The following is an 18,885-nucleotide window of genomic DNA, read 5'->3' as shown; positions in this document are numbered from 1 at the left end:
TATTTTTTGTCTGAAAAGTGTCTCTTACCACTTCATATGCTGCTTTCTCTACTGACATGCAAACATTTTTCGGTTACATTTAATTCTGTGCTGGAAAACTAATGATTGGAAACCTAAAATGTTTTTGTACTGACTCGATAGTGTTGAAGTCACATAACAAAGGTGGTACTAAAAAAAAAAAAATACGGTGCCTAAAACACACACACACACACACACACACACACACACACACACACACACACACACACACACACACACATATATGTCAACATTTTAAAACTTTAAAACACTTAAACCCTACAACTTTTACTGTTCATTTAAATTCTCCCTATTAAGTGCTATAGTTGTTAATTTTTTATTTTCTGCTTAAATGTATTATTAAAATATTGCTGTGATTTTGCAAGTACTGTAGGTGAGTCAAGTTAAATAAAATTTGATTAAAAAAAAAAAATCTAATTATTTAAAAATTTTTAATGTTTAAATTTTCATACCCGTTCTCAAGCACTAGATACCTTCTTGTCTATACACACCACTTAAGCAACATTGCAAATTGTACGTTCTCATTTATTTTCTTTCACGTTATTATTATCTTATGTCTGTGCTTCAGTCTGACTGATTATGTGAATTCCAAAGACAGAAAAACTTCCAATAAACATTTGTTGTTGTCGTTGTTGTTAAATTTGATTAACTTTATTCTTCTGTCAGTGTTTCCATGGGAAAAATGAGATGAATTTTAAGTATTAAGGAGATGAGAATTGACATCAGGTGCCATAAGTCAGTGGAGAAAAAACCCTTGAAAACCCAAAACGAAACCCTCCCGATCCAAACAATAGCCCGGTGCTGATTACTTACAAGTTTTTCTGTTCATCTGTCTGTCAAGTTTGACTATGGTAACAAATTTTTAGAAGGTTCTTCTTTTAAAAAAAAAACAAAACAAAACAAAACAAAAAAAACACATTCATTTTAAATAGAAGTAATTAATTTAAAAGACCAACATGTCCAAGCATATAAAAGACTGCCTAATGATAGCAATTTCATTGTTAGTATCATTTCTCTATGGTACTGATCCATAGGGTTTGTGCGACATTTCCTTTTTGCATAGTAAGTAAAAGTTATCTGTTTTTCCTTTGACATGCAGTTACCTTAAGAAGCGTGGCAGGCTTCACATGGCTCTGCACCCTGTGCAGTTTTTTCATGCAGCTCTCTGATTAACCGATAGGACAGACCACACATGGTAGTTCAGTATAATAAGTAGTAAGGGGAGCAGTTATTGACATTACCAGGCATATATAATTCATTGTGCATGTGTGGGGTGATTTAAGGTGAACTCATTAAGCAGAAAAAGAAGTTGCTGGCCAAATTGTTGGATGCTCTTTCTTCGTGAGTTTTTTTTTCGTTTTTTTTTTTCTGTTAATGTGGCATAAAATGCCTGCAATACAACATGCTGAAACTTGAAAGAAAAAGCAGTTGAAATCCATGTCCATGTAAAACAACGTTGAGATCACGAGACCAAAATCTCATGTTTGTCTCAAAATGGAATGAGTCGTCCCCCCCCCCAATGTTGAAGCGTGGTCAGATGACCTAGGCCTTTTCAGACCTTAAGACCACTACAGGAGAGTCTCACCTGGCAGTATGGTCAGTGTAGACTCAGCTCTAGATTGCTCTTCTTTAGGAATATTTGCTCTCCAGTTTTTTTCCCTTTTTGTTTTGAGTTAGTGACCCTCCACTGCCATGCAATTGCCACAGCCATGGATGGTCATGCCAAAATCAAGCCAGGAAGTCAGGAACAAGAACACACTCCCATGCAAAACTGGGTAATGGTTCAAAGGTCATGGAAGAGTAGAGGGGACTGGGACAGGCTTTGGGTACCAGACTTTGGGTGAAAAATATTCTACTCATCTTTGTCTTTCTTCTTTTTTTTTTTTTTCTCTTGTGTTCAAGTAAAGCTAACTGGCTGTTAGCAGCAGGAGAGGGTACAGTCCAGCAGGTAGCTCACTTTCAGAATCCCAAGGGAAACCAGGCAAGGCTGAAGTCTCCGGTCCTTTAGATAGCACTGGCGTTGGGGTCGTATCGTCTTTTTTTGACGTTTCTTGGTGGCATGGCCAAACGCAGAGGGAACAGAAGGTACAGGAGTTAGTGCAGGCAATGCCAGAAATATCAAATTTACACCACAACAGCTCTTTCTGAACACTGAACTTAACCACTGTACCCGAGCAACCCAGCAATCGCCATGTAAAAGCAAATCCATGTGAGCGAGTCCTTGAACTGAACTTGATAAATAATGTTGCATGCCTTGACCTTGACTTTTTAAGAATTAACACACTGCTGTCTCAATTATTCCAGAACGTTATTCCTGTGAAGTGCGACACTGTTTGACATTGTTGGGTTGCATGGGGTAACAGAGGCCCTCCTGTGCAGTTGGAGTGGACGTAGAAGTGTCCCTCCTAGTGAGTGTGAGTGTGCATTAGAAAGACAAAGAAGGATATGGAAAAACAACATTACCTCCTGGGAGAGAACAGTGACACACACAAAAAAGGGACTAAACAGTCTACAACACTCAGGGTCAGAACAGGATGTTCACACCCACAACATGAACGACGACGAACAATACCACCAGCGACAACAAGAAAGGCAACAAGAGTCACAACGACAGAGGGAGGTTTGACACAATCTCCCTATAGCATGGCGTGATGTGGGGCATCCCAGCAGTTTAACATGCACCTGTCCACATAGAGGTTAGGCGGGAGACGCCACTATCGCTGAGTGTGGGGGGACAGAGGAGGAGGTTCGGGGGAAGCATGCAGGTGCGGTGCAGCGCGTATCTGTACCAGGTCTCAGTGAAGCAGGCAGTAAAGGCAGCAGTGTCGGGCGGGTCCGGGTAGGGGCGTGAGGGGTCTTGCTCTGTTCTAGGTTTTCGAGGGGGGGCCAGGGCCTTCCACGAGGTTAGAGAGAGGCGTAGCAGCCAGCCATGGTACAAAGGCTGCCTACGACACAACCTCCACCCCTCTTCGCTCATACTTTCACCCTTTCAGACAACGGAAGGGGAAGGGATTGAAAGAGAGGTCACGGCGAGGAGAGCGGGTCAGAAACTGGTCATCCCACCCCAATTCCCCCCAAACAAATCAAAACCCGACCCCTAAAACCAACCTCCCCTCCCCCAAGACCCCAGGAAAACCGTCCCCTCCCGCCCAGCGAGGTGAGCTTGGCCTTTGTGCAATGCTCTTATACACAGCATCCTGTTGTAGCTTTGCCTTGTAGGTGCCAGTCCACATGCACAAACCCTATGTGGTCAAGATGCTATGTACAGACCAGCATGCTGAAGTGAGCTAAATCCCCCTAGACTGTTATACAACTCCCAAAGTTAACTAACTACTGAGCCCATTACCTTTGCTGCACTTCCTGTCAAATTCTTTTATAATGAACATATTTTATGAACTTAAATGTCTACATTTTAACACATTTTAAATAAATAAATAAATAAATAAATAAATAAATGCAACAACAACAACAACAACAAAAAAAAAAATCCAGCTTTATCAAATGAACATTTTGGTTGATATGCTATGGACTGGATTAAAATGAAATATAAATTTCACACATCTTGTTTATGAGAGAGAAAATAGCACTCAAATTTGCTGATCATTAATTAGCATCTTTCTCTTTGTTCCCATCAACTTATCTTTTCAGTAGCATCATAACTCATAACTGTTTTTTTTTTTTTAAATCATTTTGCACGCATGCATCTCAAGCGTCGGGCCAGTTTTTCTGGAGGTTCTGCTACAGTCTACAGAGGCTTAGCCGATCCCAAAACTTTTTGTATGAATAAATAGTCAACAGCATGGGATTGATTAACTGTGTCATTTACATTTATAACAGGTTTTATTAATCAGGTATTCATTTTAAAATATATATATATATATATATATATATATATATATATATATATATACACATATAAATAATTCATAGAGGTATGTAAAGTATATATATATTTTACAGTAAATATGTGATTTACAGTAATTCACCAAATTATCACCTAAGTATGCGTTTAGCAGATTAAAGATTAGCTAATTCTTGCGCACGAGATATATTTATTATAATAATGAAGACAAACATAACTTCAGATAGTATGGCACTTCATCTTCATAAATGGGACCTAAAATGCCGCCCTTGCATGTTATGCTATGTAAGAATCTGTAGCAGAAGCTCAGGCCCTGATGTATGTGTGCTGCTGCTATGTGTGTGCATGTGTGATTTCGTGTGTGTTAGCCTGAACCAGGCAGGCAGGCAGTAAGAAGCATGCGGTGTGACTCTTACTTAAATCCCCATCCCGTCCCCCCCAGCACTATGGCTGCCATCAGGATGGCCCCCGCGATGGAGCCTATGATAAGGTTGGTGGCACTAGGACCTGCAAAGGGGCATGATGGGAGAAAGACATGATGTAAGCTGTGTAGGGCAGTACACACAGCACGCAGGCTTTTACACATGAAATGCAAGAGGATGTCATATTCTCCATCGCCAGCTCCGTTGCATTAGCTGCTGCAGCACTAGGTGTTAGAGAGCCTTTGTAAGTTTCTCAGTGTGTCTTGGATGGTAATCAGGACGATACAAAAACTGCAGGGTACATATAAGGCCATGGGAGATAATTAAACAAAAACTTATCATTGGTATATACAGTAGCATGTTGATGTTGGTGGTTGGGGTGTGGCACAACTTGGTGTAGTAATAAACCATTAGAAATCCACAAAGCAACAACTAAGGGCACAATGACTTAGTGACTTAGACATATTAACAGTGCCTGGGGGGTCTGACAAGACTACGCTCACATACATATACACATATATACATGTACACAACCTGAGCAAATAACACACAGGCACACTAATAAGGAACTTACAGCCCGATTTTGTTACATTCTAAGGGCTAAAATATGACGCAAGTTTGCTGCATTGTATATTATAGGTCGGCTGGTATAAACTGCTTAGCAGGGCCAAGCTCTCCCTCTTTTTCAAAGAATAAATACAAAAAAAAATAAGGTAAATCCATCCATCCATCCATCCATCCACATCTTCGTATTTGCTGTTAAAAAATGGCTTAAAGAATTTAGATTTTTTTTTTTTTTTTTTTTTTTTTTTTTTAACTTTTATGGAAACAGCATCAGCAATAGCCATAATTCAAAAAAATAAAAAATAAAATAAAAACATGGAATGGTATTAAGAAGAAGCTGGGGCTAATTTCTTTCTAGCCCAGAGTGTAGATTCACGCAGCCTATTGTTGACAGTTCCATCAAGTGATTACGCTTGATGAAACCCCCTTCTAGGTTTTGTGTGCATGGGGGCTAATTTGTTCAAGCTTGCATCACTGATATATCCATAAAACTGCAACGATTGACAAAGTGCAAATGAAATACAATAGCGGATGTAATAAACATACCGTACATAAGGTGGGTTATTTGAACTAAACCTATTTCTGATTGAAGGAGCTAGCTAACAGCATGCAGAGAATTTCTATTTACTGTGTTTGCAGTTTGGAAGAGACACACCACGATTAAGGACTTGAAACACTTGTGTCTTTGTTCTTTTGTGTATGCAGAAGAGTCTAACGCCTATGACGAGACCCCATGCAATAAGCCTCGACCCTAATGGTTTCATAATACTAAGTGTTACTGATACGGATAAGATTTAGTAGAAGTGGTAGTAGAATCATACACATACAGAGATACACACACACAAAATTTGAGCAACGGACACACAAACACACTCACAAGCGCCAGAACATTTTTGCACTCTCTTGAGCTGAGCTGCGTACAGACTACTTCAGCACATAGCTATGCTTGACAGTTTTAAATTCTGCATTTTCATACTCTTATGCTTATTTCCATAAATGGCTGTTTATCCTCCTTTCTTATATTCTCGTTTCCGTGTACAAATGCCCCACATGGACCAGAAAGGAGAGCACTGCAACACTGCATCACACAGAGTAATAATGGTAATATCCAAAGTGATTACAGTCAAGGAAAAAAGGGAGAAAATGGTATTTACTGATCGATCCAACAGGTTACACAACACCGATCAATCACATGGAACAGGCACAACAACCACGATGGACAAAAGCCACTGGGAGGAAAACACACAGACACGCAAACAAGGGATCACAAGATCTCCCGCTCGTTGGGGGAGTGGCGTTGAAAGGGATAAGAAGTGCTTACTCTATTCCCCACCCAGTGCCTCCAAAAATCACCCCCAGGGCCAGAATGGTCCCTGCCACTGCCCCTATCAGCCTGTTAGTGGCCACGCTCACTGCGCAGAGGAAATAGGGGGGATTCAGAAGAGAAAATGTAAGTTAACGCCCCAAGCTAAGAATGCATATGCATATGGGGAAGCCCAGTTTGAAGCAGTGATTTGAATGTGGTTGAGGGTCTATATTGGGGTATCGCTACAATTAGCATGTTACTGCTGTCTGTGTGGAACGGAAATAAGGGCTAGGAGTCATCACGAACCCTTGGGACCCTCGTCTTCAACGGCAGGTGGTTCTTTCGGCGGGTCGTGCATGCTGCAGTCTGTCCCAGCCCAGGTGGAGTCACAGGTGCATGTGGCTTCGTTATTGCACACCTGAGAATAACGGATAAATACAGCAAAAACGATCCTTCACTCACGACACCGACGGAATTAAGACGGACAGGAATCTGCTGTGAAACCTAAGCAGGAGAGAGCCCATACCTGGTCCATGCTTCAGACTCACATAAGATATCCACAACATCAATATAGCAGCTGTTTAGCGCCTCAGTGATATAAGATCCATTCAGCAGAGCCTATTAACATTAAAACCATGTGTGGGCTCTCTCTGGTGCACATCATTATGCATTCATTAACATTAGTGCAGCTATAATTGCACCTGATTCAGCTGAAGAGAGCTCAACGGGTTAGCAAGGTCGGAGCTAATTCAGCAATTTTGTTTCCTCCAGCGAACAGAATTTAAAAAAAAAAAAAAATTCTAATTTAATTGTTTACTAGAGGAATGGATCAAGAATCAGAATTAGAAAACTGAAACTAGAAACATGTTGCTATGATCTACAGCTCGATGTAAGTTGTTAGAGCAGACCATTGGACCTTCTTTTCTTGCTTTGTTTAGCGCATTTCCTGGTTTAAGACACATGATTCATCAGCTAACTAAGAAGTCTCTCTTCAGGTCAATAAGAAAAAATGTCATGTTACCAAGGACCTGGAACATTCAGCTCTGTCCTGAAGACTCTCCTACGCTGGAAAACTTACTGAACGTTACAAAGATCTGACACTGGAGATTCCTTCCATAAACATAACCGTGTCAATGATGAAGCGTTTTTTTTTCTTTGTTCAACGACAATAGGTTTTTAAACGTCTTTGTTATTAGTCGTATTATTAGGCTCGAGTGAGGAAAATGAGTCAACTTAGTGTGACTCAGTTGTTGCAAGAGAAACATTAGTGTATTAGATTGAGTGCATTAACATAAGCATGTAATTTGAATTACAGCTAGCACTGCAGTCACCGCTGCTGTTCTAGAAAATGAACCACCTTCTGCCCAAACAGATTCAAGAATTCAATAGCATTGTGGTACGAATAAGAAAAGATCCAAGTTCTGTGATTAGAAAAAGTGTATTACAGGCATGTTATGTTTTGTGACTCACTCCATGTGAAGAGCACACGCGTCCGTTGGGTCCGGAAGGACAGGCTGTAAGATTGAGGGAGGAGATAGGCACACATTTCCGCTCAAGGCACATCATGGACGGGCCACATGGTGTCCCATCCTCCACGTAACCCAGATCGGTTTCATCATCCAAGAGTACACGGCCGCCACTGAAGGTATGGAGGGTAAGAGATTAATCCAAACAGAAATGAAAAGGAATAAACTGAAGAACACAAGTCATTTCATATGTCATGAGTCCTAGCCTTAGAAGCACTGAGTTTGTGCTTCTGTTCAATACATCTAAATGACGATGATTATTATTATTATTATTATCATCATCACCTATTATTGTTCATTACTAAATTTGACAGTCAAGCTGGAAATCTTATAAAGCTGCGGGAAATTTCAATCGAGATATCGTTCCTGGGCAGGCATTTATTAGCGTGCCTTAGGAAAAGGTCTAAATATGTTCTTACAAAAAACAAAAACAAAACATACAGTAAAACTGGGAAACATCGGTTTTGTGCAGCAGCTTACACCAATCAGCTCTAACATTAAAACAACCTGTCTAATATTGTGTAGGTCCTCCTTGTGCTGCCAAAACCTGCAGGTCTGACCCTGTGACATCCCACATATGCTCGACTGGGGAATTTGGAGGCACCTTGTTCCAACTCTGTCATGTTCCTCAAAACATTCCTGAACATAACAGAGTGTGCTATCCTGCTGAAAGACGCCAGTGCCATTAGGGAATACCGTTTTCTTTGTGCTACACTAGCTCTTCGGTAGGATCGGACCAGACGGGCTAGTCTTCGCTCCCCATGCGCATCACTGAGCCTCGGGCGCCTATGACCCTTCGCCGGTTCACCGGTTGTTCATTCTTGGAGCAATTTTGGTAGGCTTGACCATTTTTCCTGCTTCCAAGTTCCAACACGTTAAGTTTGAGAACTGACTGTACACTTGCTGCCTAATATATCCCACCCCTTGACAGGTGCCACTTTAATGAAATAATCAATGTTATTCACGTCACCTGTCAGTGGTTTTAATGTTATGGCTGCAAACATGCAAAATCAACAGTTGGTGTAAGCCAATGAGATATGATGTTTCATGCGTAGCAGTTTATAAACATATGGTAGCTAGCTTCATGTCTCATGGTGGAAGCATGTACTGGATTATCCTCACCCTTTTATATTGACTAGCTGTGGTGTGACGGACAAAACCGCTGAAAATGCTGTTGGCTCGGGTTTTTCTGACTGACAGAGTCTTGTGAGAGTCTTGCAGAGTTTAGTTTCTAATACACCTGGAGTCAGTATAATCCATGGTGCAGTTCAAGCCCTCGATCAGACCGACTATATAAACTACGTTAGATTAGAACTGCGTCATTCATCTGAAAATAATGTTATATTTTGCGAAGCATTTTTATTTGATTTGAGACACACGGTGGTACTGACCTGCAGTCTACCAGACGTCCCTGATGGTTGAAAGTGGTGGGGGTGATGTCGCCTTTCAGTGTCCCGATCCTAGGGGTTCTACTGATGTTGGTGCACAGCAGGTACCCGCAGAACACGTCACTGCAGATGGAGATCGTTCAAAGCATATTTTTAACGCGCACTCGTCGAGTTTGCCGCTGAAGCTCAACGTGCAAATTCAACAGCTAATGATAGTTAAATGTGCTGCTTACTGTTTACTGCAGGGGATCCACTTCTCTCCGTCTTTCCCGCAATTTCCCTTCTCCGTCCCCTCAGTGTTCAGCTTTTCGTAGCAGTGCTTCTCTGAACCTCCTGCCTCTGAGAATGAAAAACAGAACATATTATATTCCAGTGGCTCGCTCAGTATTTGCATCTGACTCGGATCGTATTTTATATTTTTGTCTGCTTTTTCCGTAACTCACTTGTACCCCAGATGTACTTGCACTGGCTGTCTCTGGTCTTGCATTCACCCCCATAACAGCGGCCCTGGAGCAGCAAGAAGCAACAGCTCGGGTGAAGTGCTTAAAGCACGTGTGTGAAGAACAGCATGACTGCAAGCACCTGTATCATATTTTAATGAAAGACGGACTCTGAGAACTCTGAAGCTGAACACTGCACCTGGTTGAGCTGACAGGGGTACCCGTCCTGCTTATGTAGGTTAGGAGGACACTGTAAGACGAAAGAAACCTTTAGTGACGTTCATTATTTTCCCTAAGCTTGGAGAAAACACAAGCAAAAACGGATGTGCATGCTTGAGATATGTCTGAGTGATTGTGCAAACAATAACCTGTCCAGAATCTCCTGAACAAGACTCTGAAATATCGCAATCATTCACAGAGTAGCGGCAGCCATAGCCCCTGGGAAGGAACTGTTGAAAAGAAGTCAAGTCAAGTCAAGTGCCTTTTTTTTAAATGGTCATTTCAACCATATAAAGCTGGTACAGTACACAGTGAAACGAAATAACGTACATCCAGGACCACGGTGCTACATAAAACAACACACTAACCACATGAGACGACACAGAACTAAATAAGACCTACACATTTCTACATAAAGTGCACGTGCAAACAACACAAGACAGTACAGTGACCACTAAACCAGGACGATAGGCACAGTAAGTGACAGTGTAGCGCCGACCAGCACACAGTTCTAGTATGGAAGTGTCAAATATAACAGGTCGTGCAAAAGAATACCAAAAAAAAAAAAAAAATAATAATAATAAAACAAATAAATAAATAGCAGTTACTGCGGTAACAGCCAGGTAAAGAGTGCAATAGTGACAATAAATGTAACATCGTACTTTTAAGTACAGTAGCAAAGAAGAGGACAGAGATAAGAGAAAATGTTTTGAGGGTCGCCAGTAAAACCATTACCTTTTAATATTACGATATTAGTTTATTTATGCTTTCTCAGCTGTACAAGTAAGAATGGCAAAGGATCTAGCAAAGAAGATGGCAAAGAAGCTGTGCTTTATATGGTATCCATTTTTAAACCTACAGCCAGCAACACTGGCAAATGGTAGCTGAAGATAACCCAAAATCCAGACAAATACAGCTGCTTCATTATTCATTGACCCTCCTAAGGCACACTGCTGCATCATGCCTATGCTAGAATGCCTGAATAGTGGCAACATGTACAACCAAGCCCGTTATTTATTTATTTATTTATTTTCGCTGCTTACCTAAGCTGAGGAGCTACAGACACATGACTTTCTTCGAAAAGGTATTTTATTAATACTAAAGAGAATTATTAATAAGAAAGAGAAGATTAAGACATTACCCAGGGGAAACATTACCCAGGGAAATGATAATAAATAACAGAATCCGATAAGAGATCTATAAAATAAAGCAGTCATAAGTAAGGAATAAAACACGATGGGGCATGCTGTTACTAGAACAAAATCAATGGAGGGGTGATGAGATGTGTGACTCTGGTAGCACCTTGAAGTGCCAGCATGTCCTGAAGTGTTTCCCTCCTCTTAAACCTGAGCAATATGTCAATTATTAAATGTACTAAAGAACCAGATGTTGTACTTTTAAACATTTACAGTTATGTCGTGAAACATCCTTGAGACAAGCTAGTTCCTGTTATAAGAGATGAGATTAGATTAGAAGGGGAAATTATCACTTATAGCAGCTATAAACAGTCTTTTATTGTTTATTATTAGGCTTAGATTATATGTAGAGTGTTTAAAATGTAGACGGATTAAAAGCAGTAATAAAGTATGAAGCTTGTTGTTATGACCTGCTGCTAAATGTAACTCTACTCTGTACTCTGTACTCGTACTCACTCACACTCTCACTCACTCACTCTCACACTCTCTCTCTCTCTCTCTCTCTCTCTCTCTCTCTCTCTCTCTCTCTCTCTCTCTCTCTCTCTCTCTCTCTCTCTCAGTCTATATAACTGTGGGGGAGAGGCATCAAACCATTGAAATGTCAACTCGAACTGGAGGACACAATATAGTGTGATAGAATAACAAAACACATTAATCTGTATTTTTATACACTTGTAATATAATAAAAGTTCTACATATACCTCTATATCCCTTTTTTATTGAAATCATTTTTGATAGGAAACTAGTTGAGGTGCTGATGTCATGAAATAAAAATATTAAATGGCAATGGCAAGGTGTGATAATGGTATTTATTGTTACGTTTATGTTGCCGTTGGTTTGGGAAGGTTAAAATATTCATTTAAGAGCTCAGTGTTGAGTTTACAATTGCAATTTCAAATCTTTTTTTCAATATAATCACATTCTAGACTCGGCCGGACTCGACTCGGACTCGGCCATCAAAGACTCGGATTTGACTCCGACTCGGCTCATTTTGGACTCGAACTCGATTGGTTAAGGACTTGGTCTCGACTCGAACTCGACAAAGGTGGACTCGGACCCAGCGCTAGAGTGTCCTCCGTACAAGTCCTTGCAAATGAGTTACTATAGAAACGATAACGTAGTAATAATATATACCTGCGATTTGAATGACTGCTGTCAGAGCTATTGATATAGAAAACACCTTGTGACCAATCAGACAAAAAACACAACAGATGACTGAACTGAAAAACACGGGGGCAAAACATTATTTTGAAGTAGCTTAAAATGACTGTTAAAATGACTGATGAAGCTTCAGAATGTTCTAGAAGTTAAATTTAAGTTAAATTCCCCAATTTGCTGGAACTTGCAGCGCTGTCCAATCATTTAAGCATGCAACGCATTTATTTCTGTAATTCAATAAGGAGCATAAATAAGACCTGGATGCTTTTAGAGTTTCTTCCTTCAACCCCCATCATCATTAAGAGAACGAAAGACCAGGAAGTGCTGAGCTCTTACCAGGCAGGTGCTGTTGCAGCACGGCCCATCACTGCAGTGAGCACCATTAGACAAAGAGCACTTCTTACAGCAGTCCTTATAGCACTCCTGCTCCAGAAAAAGCACACACACATGCAATCACACTGCATTCTCACAACGCTCATACATTTTTTATGTCATTAAATACTGGCTTGGAAGACAGTGCTTTGACAGGAGTGACACTAATGCAGATTCATATATGCTGCTACAGCAATAATAAGTGGTAATAATGGCTAGAGGTCGACCGATAGTGGATTTAACCGATACGATATCTAAGTTGGGCAGTACCTGCCGATAACCGATTAATCACCCGATAGTTTTAAAAATCGATACTGAACGAAAACAGAACACTCAAAGTAAAACACTGCTGAACTTTATTACAACAATAAACAGTACTGACTCTACCATGAAAATGTACTGGAGTTATTTCTAAGTGAAATAACTATTAATCAGTATTAAAGTAAATAAAAGCTATACATCCGAACTGAACCAAAAAGTAACAATCCAAATAACGAATAAAAATAGGGACATCCAAAATGAATTTTAAAAAGAGCACTTCAAATAACACAACAAAATTCGTCGGCGATAGTTTTTATTTCACCTCTAGAGGCCGCTCTTGTACTGTATCATGACAGAAGCAGCTGGGAAAAACTATCTGTGTGTATTTTTCCTGGATCTATCACTATCGGCGCCGATTAATCGGCAGAACTGATTATTGCAATCGGTCGACCTCTAATAATGGTGTATATGGTGAACTCACCATCCTGGTTCCACAGTCACACTCCTCTCCCACCTCTACATACCCATTGCCACATTCTGTAGCCTCAAAGAGCTGCCAACAGACACAACATTATCTATGAATTACAGTATGCACAAATGTGCTTTTTTTCATGATGGTTATGTGTGTGTGTGTGTGTGTGTGTGTATAGAAATAATTATTTGATCTGCAGTGTGTCTGGGGGAACACACAGCGTTTGGGTTCACCTTGTTTGGTCTGTTAAAAAGACAGGACGCTCCTCCCTTGAGCAGGAAGTTCTTAAAGTCTGTGATACTGCATTTGGAGAACCTGCGAGGATGCTGCACTCTGAAATGAAAACAGAAGTGATTTTAATATTGCTACACTGGGAGTAAAATAGATCATATTTTGACCACAGTTATGGCAGACGTACAAGGCTTAACCTGACATCGGTGTGTGTGTGTGTGTGTGTGTGTATGTGTATACCCAGTATCTTCCATTATGCATCCCACCCAGGAATCCATGCAGCCGCACTCCTCTGGATAATCACAAAACAGACAGAACTTTCAGCTCAAATCAAAGCCTTATACTACCCTTGAGGCATGGTATAAAATAATTGTGGAGTATGACACAGTTTCAGACATACTTCTCCTGATAACAGGGTCCCACTGGATGCCCAGATTCTGTGCCAGGCTCTGGGAGAGAGAGGCAGCCATCGTCCACGTGCTGCCAAACTGACAGACAAAGAAAGACCAAAGAGAGACAGGTTTGTAGCGTGATAACTCCCGTTCTATTAATGCAAACCTTTCACTAGAGCTGATTTGAAAATTTCCATGAAATGAACCTCACCTCGTTAACCCCTACTCCTCTTCCAGAGGAACATACTCCTCCGATGTAGGCCATGCTGCTGCGGCCGTAATGAAACGTGACATTCCTGCAAAGTCAACAATATTTTCCTTTTACTATAACTCCCAAACGAATAGGAAGGTAAATAAATGACATTCCAATAGAAAGGAAATTGATTCTCTTTGCTAAATATTAAAAACAAAACAACGCACAAGACTTATTCCTCAGTATGCTTACTATATAAGCTCTGTAACACGGACACCATCGGAAATTACTTGCACACGTTTTGGGACCCTGGTGTGACTCCTATTGATAAGAACCCTTGCCTGTTTAACTGCTGCAGATAAAGGTTATTTTACATAACTGGATTAATCTACAATCACAAATGTCATGATAATGGTCACTGTACTCAAGGTGACCTTGAGTAGATAAAAAGCCCTATATAGAAAAGAATTATTCTTCGACAACAGCTCTATCAATCCCAACTGCATGCTCACGTGAACAGGTGAACCGCATCTGCGCTGACGCCGATGTTCTGCTGCCGGTACTTGGAGAAATCTTTCAGCATGTCCAGAGGCTTGACACTGAGAGGAATCCTGTCCCTATCTGTCCAGATCTCAACAGCAACCAACACCACACGCGTGTTAAGCTGTTCCTTAAATATCTGAGGGTATGGCATATAATAGACAACATCAGAAGATAGAATGGACGATTGTATAATGCGTAATAGACATTATGCGTTTGGTTTTGGTATTGTGGCAAAAATAAACTAAACTTACAGCATCTACGAGGTTCACCACTGATTTGGCAAAGTTCCGCGTATGCTTTTTGCTTTTATGTCTCTTAAACTGCAAAATGAATACATTTTGTAAATATTACACGAAACCATGCGTGGGTTATCATTCCATTTGTTAATTTGCTATAACCATATTGTTATTATTTGCTGGTTATATTGTGCCCCCTTGTGACCAACAGGCATATTACAGACCACAGCATGCAAACTATACAGTACAGAATATACACTCATTCATTTAGCTTTGTATTAACTAAACAATAAACCTTCTTATGATTCGTATAAACCAACCGTGTTGTGGTCGCTGACGATCATGATCTCCAGGTACTTGATCTCATCGAACGCCTTCTGCGGGACCTAAAAGAGAAAGTTAATCATAACTACGAAGTACAGACGAGAAAATCCAAGGGATCCAAGAAAAGAAAAAAAAATCCAAAAGAATGGAATACGGCATCTCACTGCTCGTTTCCTGCGCCGCCTGAGCCAAGGCATGTCGGACAAGATCTGTTCTTCCTCCTCCTCATCCTCCCCCTGGTCCTCAGAAGCTGAAAGAGAAAAAAGACATAGACAGATGGAGAGGTGTAACCATGGAAACCAGGCCAAGAACCATGTAACTCACTAAAAAAATCATGAAAAAAATGTATGACCGCGCACTCTTACCCAAATCAGCAGGGGCTCGGCCCATACGGAGTGATGATGTCCGACGCAAGGTGTGGGGCCTCGGCCCCGTGCCCTGTAGGTCAAAGTTCAAATTATGCAGACTGAATTAGTCAAGTACAGGCATGCAGAGCACGTTTTTGCAGATGGGAAAAAAAGCACACTGCGATTTTTACCACAGCTTGAGTCTGGTTCAGGGGTGCGATGAAATAGACAAACACTCCATCGTCAAACATTCCACTGTGAGAGAGGAACAGAAGGAAAAATGACTAAATGTCAGTAAAAACAAGAGGAATCATTTCACCTGTTCGTGATATAAAAGATCATAATTGCTATCATAGTACATGTCCGCCCTCTCTGTCTACCTCGCTCTGTGATCCACCGCCACACACTAACATGATGACATTCAAAGCCTTTCATGAGCCCCACCTGCCATCTGGCCTCACAGTGGGTCTCCAAACACACACGCAAGCATTAGCAAGGTTTGTGTGTAAACACACTCACTCACACACAAACACAAAGGATTGGCATTGTGTCTTACTGGAGCCCGTTGCAAGTAGACAGAGCCACATGAGAGGCCTCTCTCCCTCTCACTTGACCATGGTAGTAGCAGTGCTCACCTCCCTAAAACCATACAGACACAATTTTACGTAACATTTTTTTTCCTGAAACAGTGTGTTACTGGGCCGTATGTTGATTTTACCTTTGAGAAAACTGGTTTGTCTTTTTCATAGTGGATCTCGACATAATTTGAGGACAGCAGACCACTAAAAAAAATAAATAAATAAAACAACGAATTAATTGGCATACTATACCAATACTATAATAAACTTTTGAATAATTGATTACATTTCTATCGCACCCTACCAGGCTCTAAGTGCTGCCCAGACGAATGCAGGTTATCAATCTATTTTGGTTCACGTTACATATTAAAACTCAGACACTGCAATGAGTCACTGCGGTTATATGCACACAGACGCACACCCACTCACCACCCACAAGAAGTAGACGCATATCTGAGTCCCTTAGCACTCTTTTTAATCCCAGAGGTTTTCCGTTTGTTAAGTGTTCACTGGGAGAACACACTCTGCAGTCTATGCTGTACTAACTGCAGCTCCTTTGAGAGAAAGTGCTGTGTGACTTTCGCCCTCGGTATTCACCCTCCCTTTGTAGACACACAAAATAAACACACATCGCTACACCTACTTGTTTAGTGCAAGATCCAGAGTAAAAGTAGAACCAAAGGCGTCCAGCTGGAAGCTTGCCTGTGCCAAGTGGATGGCCTGTAGGAGTTTATTAGACAAACAGACTTTTTTTTTTTTCTTTAACCACATAGAAGCGTACAAAGCATGTTCTTTTAAGCTTTAACATGAACAGCAGTAATAGATTGTATGTGCATTTTAAATGACAGCATTTCGAAATGGATAACCAAGCAAACACTTACTATGTAAAAGTCTTATTATTGAACATAACTTAAAGAAGCAGAAAAAAAACCCCCCAACACACTCAAATTACGCAGCACTGCTGTTTTGGTCTGAAATGCTGCACTGGCAGCCTGAGGCAGGACGTGTGCACTGCAAGCAAGCCCTTCACCTCCCTATAGGGGTAAAACAAACTGCTACTTTTGCAAAAAAAAAAAAAAAAAGGATGCTTGAGTCCACGCACCAGGCTTGATGATGTACACAATGCACCACTCTCAGCAGCTGCTGAGAAAAGAGGATGGCGGAAAGGAGGGGGGGTGGGGGGGTGGGGGTGGACTTGCAGTTTTTGCCTCACAACAATAAAGTGCTCAGTCAGCATTCCATCACACGCTCGGACATGCACGCTCAAACGTAGACGCTCGGAATTATAAGCCCGTTAACTTATTTACAAATCACGTACAAATCTGAATCTTCAAATCTTCTGAAGATTCAAATACATTGATTCAAAAACACTCCAATCCCAAACAACCGATCAGACTGCCAGTTCAAATTGCATTACACACACTCTCACAGCCAGAAAGGTAAGATGCACAAGGAATCAAAAACTGTCCAGGATGTGAGTAGGGCTGTATGTATGTCAAAAATCCTCCTGTCGCCCCCATCCCCATCTGATCCTACAACCGTGTCTAACTCACCTGTCCTTCAGCTGCCTGGTTTCGAGCGCGAGTATCCAAGTCGTGGTATGCGCTCTCCGCTTCCTCGTTCACGTAGTACACCAAGCGTGATGGGTACGTGATGGCCACCTCCTTGCCCTGTTCGCTTGTAGCGTTCCCATTGCTCTTAGACTCCGGTGCTGCCGTCGCATCTTGCCACAGCGTCGCAGACCCTCGCTCGTCGACAACCTCGTTCTCCACGGAAACTGCAGGACCAACACGAGGTTACTTCTGAGCGGAATCCTCTCAGTTACACGTGAACAGGGCCTACAAAAGCAGTGCTGTGTGCAGGAAAATGTGCTACTGCCCTAAACGAACCACGAATTACAGCGGAACAGAAATTCCAACGTTGATTAAAGTGACTAGAGTTCATTTAGGGAAAAAAAAAAAAAATCCAGTGTCTTACTGATTTTTTTTTTTTTCCCCCAACTTCTCTAGTAATGTAGTGGTGGCTGAGAGTGCATAATACAAGATGATCAGATTATGATTGTTTTGCGGGCGCTCAGATTATGCAGAGGCCTGCTAAAGATCCATGTTTTATCTAGAGACTGACTGATTCAAGCGCACAACTAAGTAGGCTGCTAATAGAGGCTTACTGCAACCACAGAAGCCCCTTTACTGTCATGATGAGCAGGATATCCGGGCATTTCCAATACATTGCAGTCAAACACGCAAGCGCACCTGGTTATAAGACTTGGGTGAATATGAATCATAAGATATATGATGCAGGTGACATATTTGATGCAGGTGAACAGTACGTACCCACTGAGGCGGAGGAAAACGAAGGTAGCAGTGCAATTAAGACGCCAGCGATCAGACTCGGATGGAATATCAGACGCATGATTCATATTTGAAGACCTTTCAAAAATGACATCAGCGCATCAGACCGCAACGATGATCCTGGCGCATGGTCGCGCGAGCGATGCGAACGGGAAGAATAAGGGGGAGATGGAAGGATGGATAGTAGCGCGGATGACAGGAAAGCTGAAGGGAAAGAAGGTTGTAAGGCTGGAAGGCGGTGGCCAAGCAGCGCATACATCAGGAGAAAAACTGCGCATGCGCAGTGCATCCAGCTCCCTTCCCAACATCTGACGAACACCATTGGCGCACAGAGCAACCCTCTTCTCTAATCACAGCGCACACATTGTAATATTTCTGGACCTAAGAAGTAGGCCATTAGGTGAAAGGCTACCTGGCAATCACATTTAGGCCTGTCACTTTCATATTTTCCCACCAATTCATGTT

The 18,885-nt window shown here is 41.5% G+C and overlaps 1 protein-coding gene across 3 annotated transcripts; it reads right to left on the bottom strand.

The window, feature by feature from the left end:
- Nucleotides 1–668: 668 nt before the first annotated feature.
- adam23a (ADAM metallopeptidase domain 23a) lies at nucleotides 669–18,872 on the bottom strand. 3 transcript variants are annotated; one of them, XR_001814051.3, is made up of 27 exons: nucleotides 18,403–18,872; nucleotides 17,623–17,846; nucleotides 16,713–16,789; nucleotides 16,210–16,273; nucleotides 16,048–16,130; nucleotides 15,683–15,746; nucleotides 15,510–15,582; nucleotides 15,309–15,394; nucleotides 15,141–15,206; nucleotides 14,836–14,904; nucleotides 14,554–14,720; nucleotides 14,060–14,144; nucleotides 13,857–13,944; nucleotides 13,697–13,748; nucleotides 13,459–13,558; nucleotides 13,235–13,306; nucleotides 12,457–12,543; nucleotides 9,916–9,996; nucleotides 9,747–9,797; nucleotides 9,551–9,614; nucleotides 9,341–9,446; nucleotides 9,111–9,230; nucleotides 7,664–7,832; nucleotides 6,500–6,611; nucleotides 4,318–4,408; nucleotides 2,829–3,025; nucleotides 669–2,089 (listed from the first exon to the last, which is right to left on the bottom strand). XR_001814051.3 is itself a non-coding variant. In XM_017480689.3 (26 exons), the coding sequence occupies exons 1-26, from the start codon at nucleotides 18,479–18,481 to the stop codon at nucleotides 3,013–3,015; spliced, it is 2,343 nt and encodes a 780-aa protein (XP_017336178.1). In that variant the 5' UTR covers nucleotides 18,482–18,872; the 3' UTR covers nucleotides 669–3,012. The 3 variants fall into 3 exon arrangements, 2 of the variants coding, with proteins under 2 accessions (XP_017336178.1, XP_017336176.1); XM_017480689.3 differs by having other exon boundaries at nucleotides 669–3,025; XM_017480687.3 differs by lacking the exon at nucleotides 2,829–3,025.
- Between the last annotated feature and the right edge of the window lie 13 nt (nucleotides 18,873–18,885).

This window comes from Ictalurus punctatus, chromosome 12 (assembly GCF_001660625.3).
Source record: "Ictalurus punctatus breed USDA103 chromosome 12, Coco_2.0, whole genome shotgun sequence".
Taxonomy (NCBI): Eukaryota; Metazoa; Chordata; class Actinopteri; order Siluriformes; family Ictaluridae; genus Ictalurus; species Ictalurus punctatus.
This window is presented reverse-complemented; position numbering and strand designations above follow the sequence as displayed.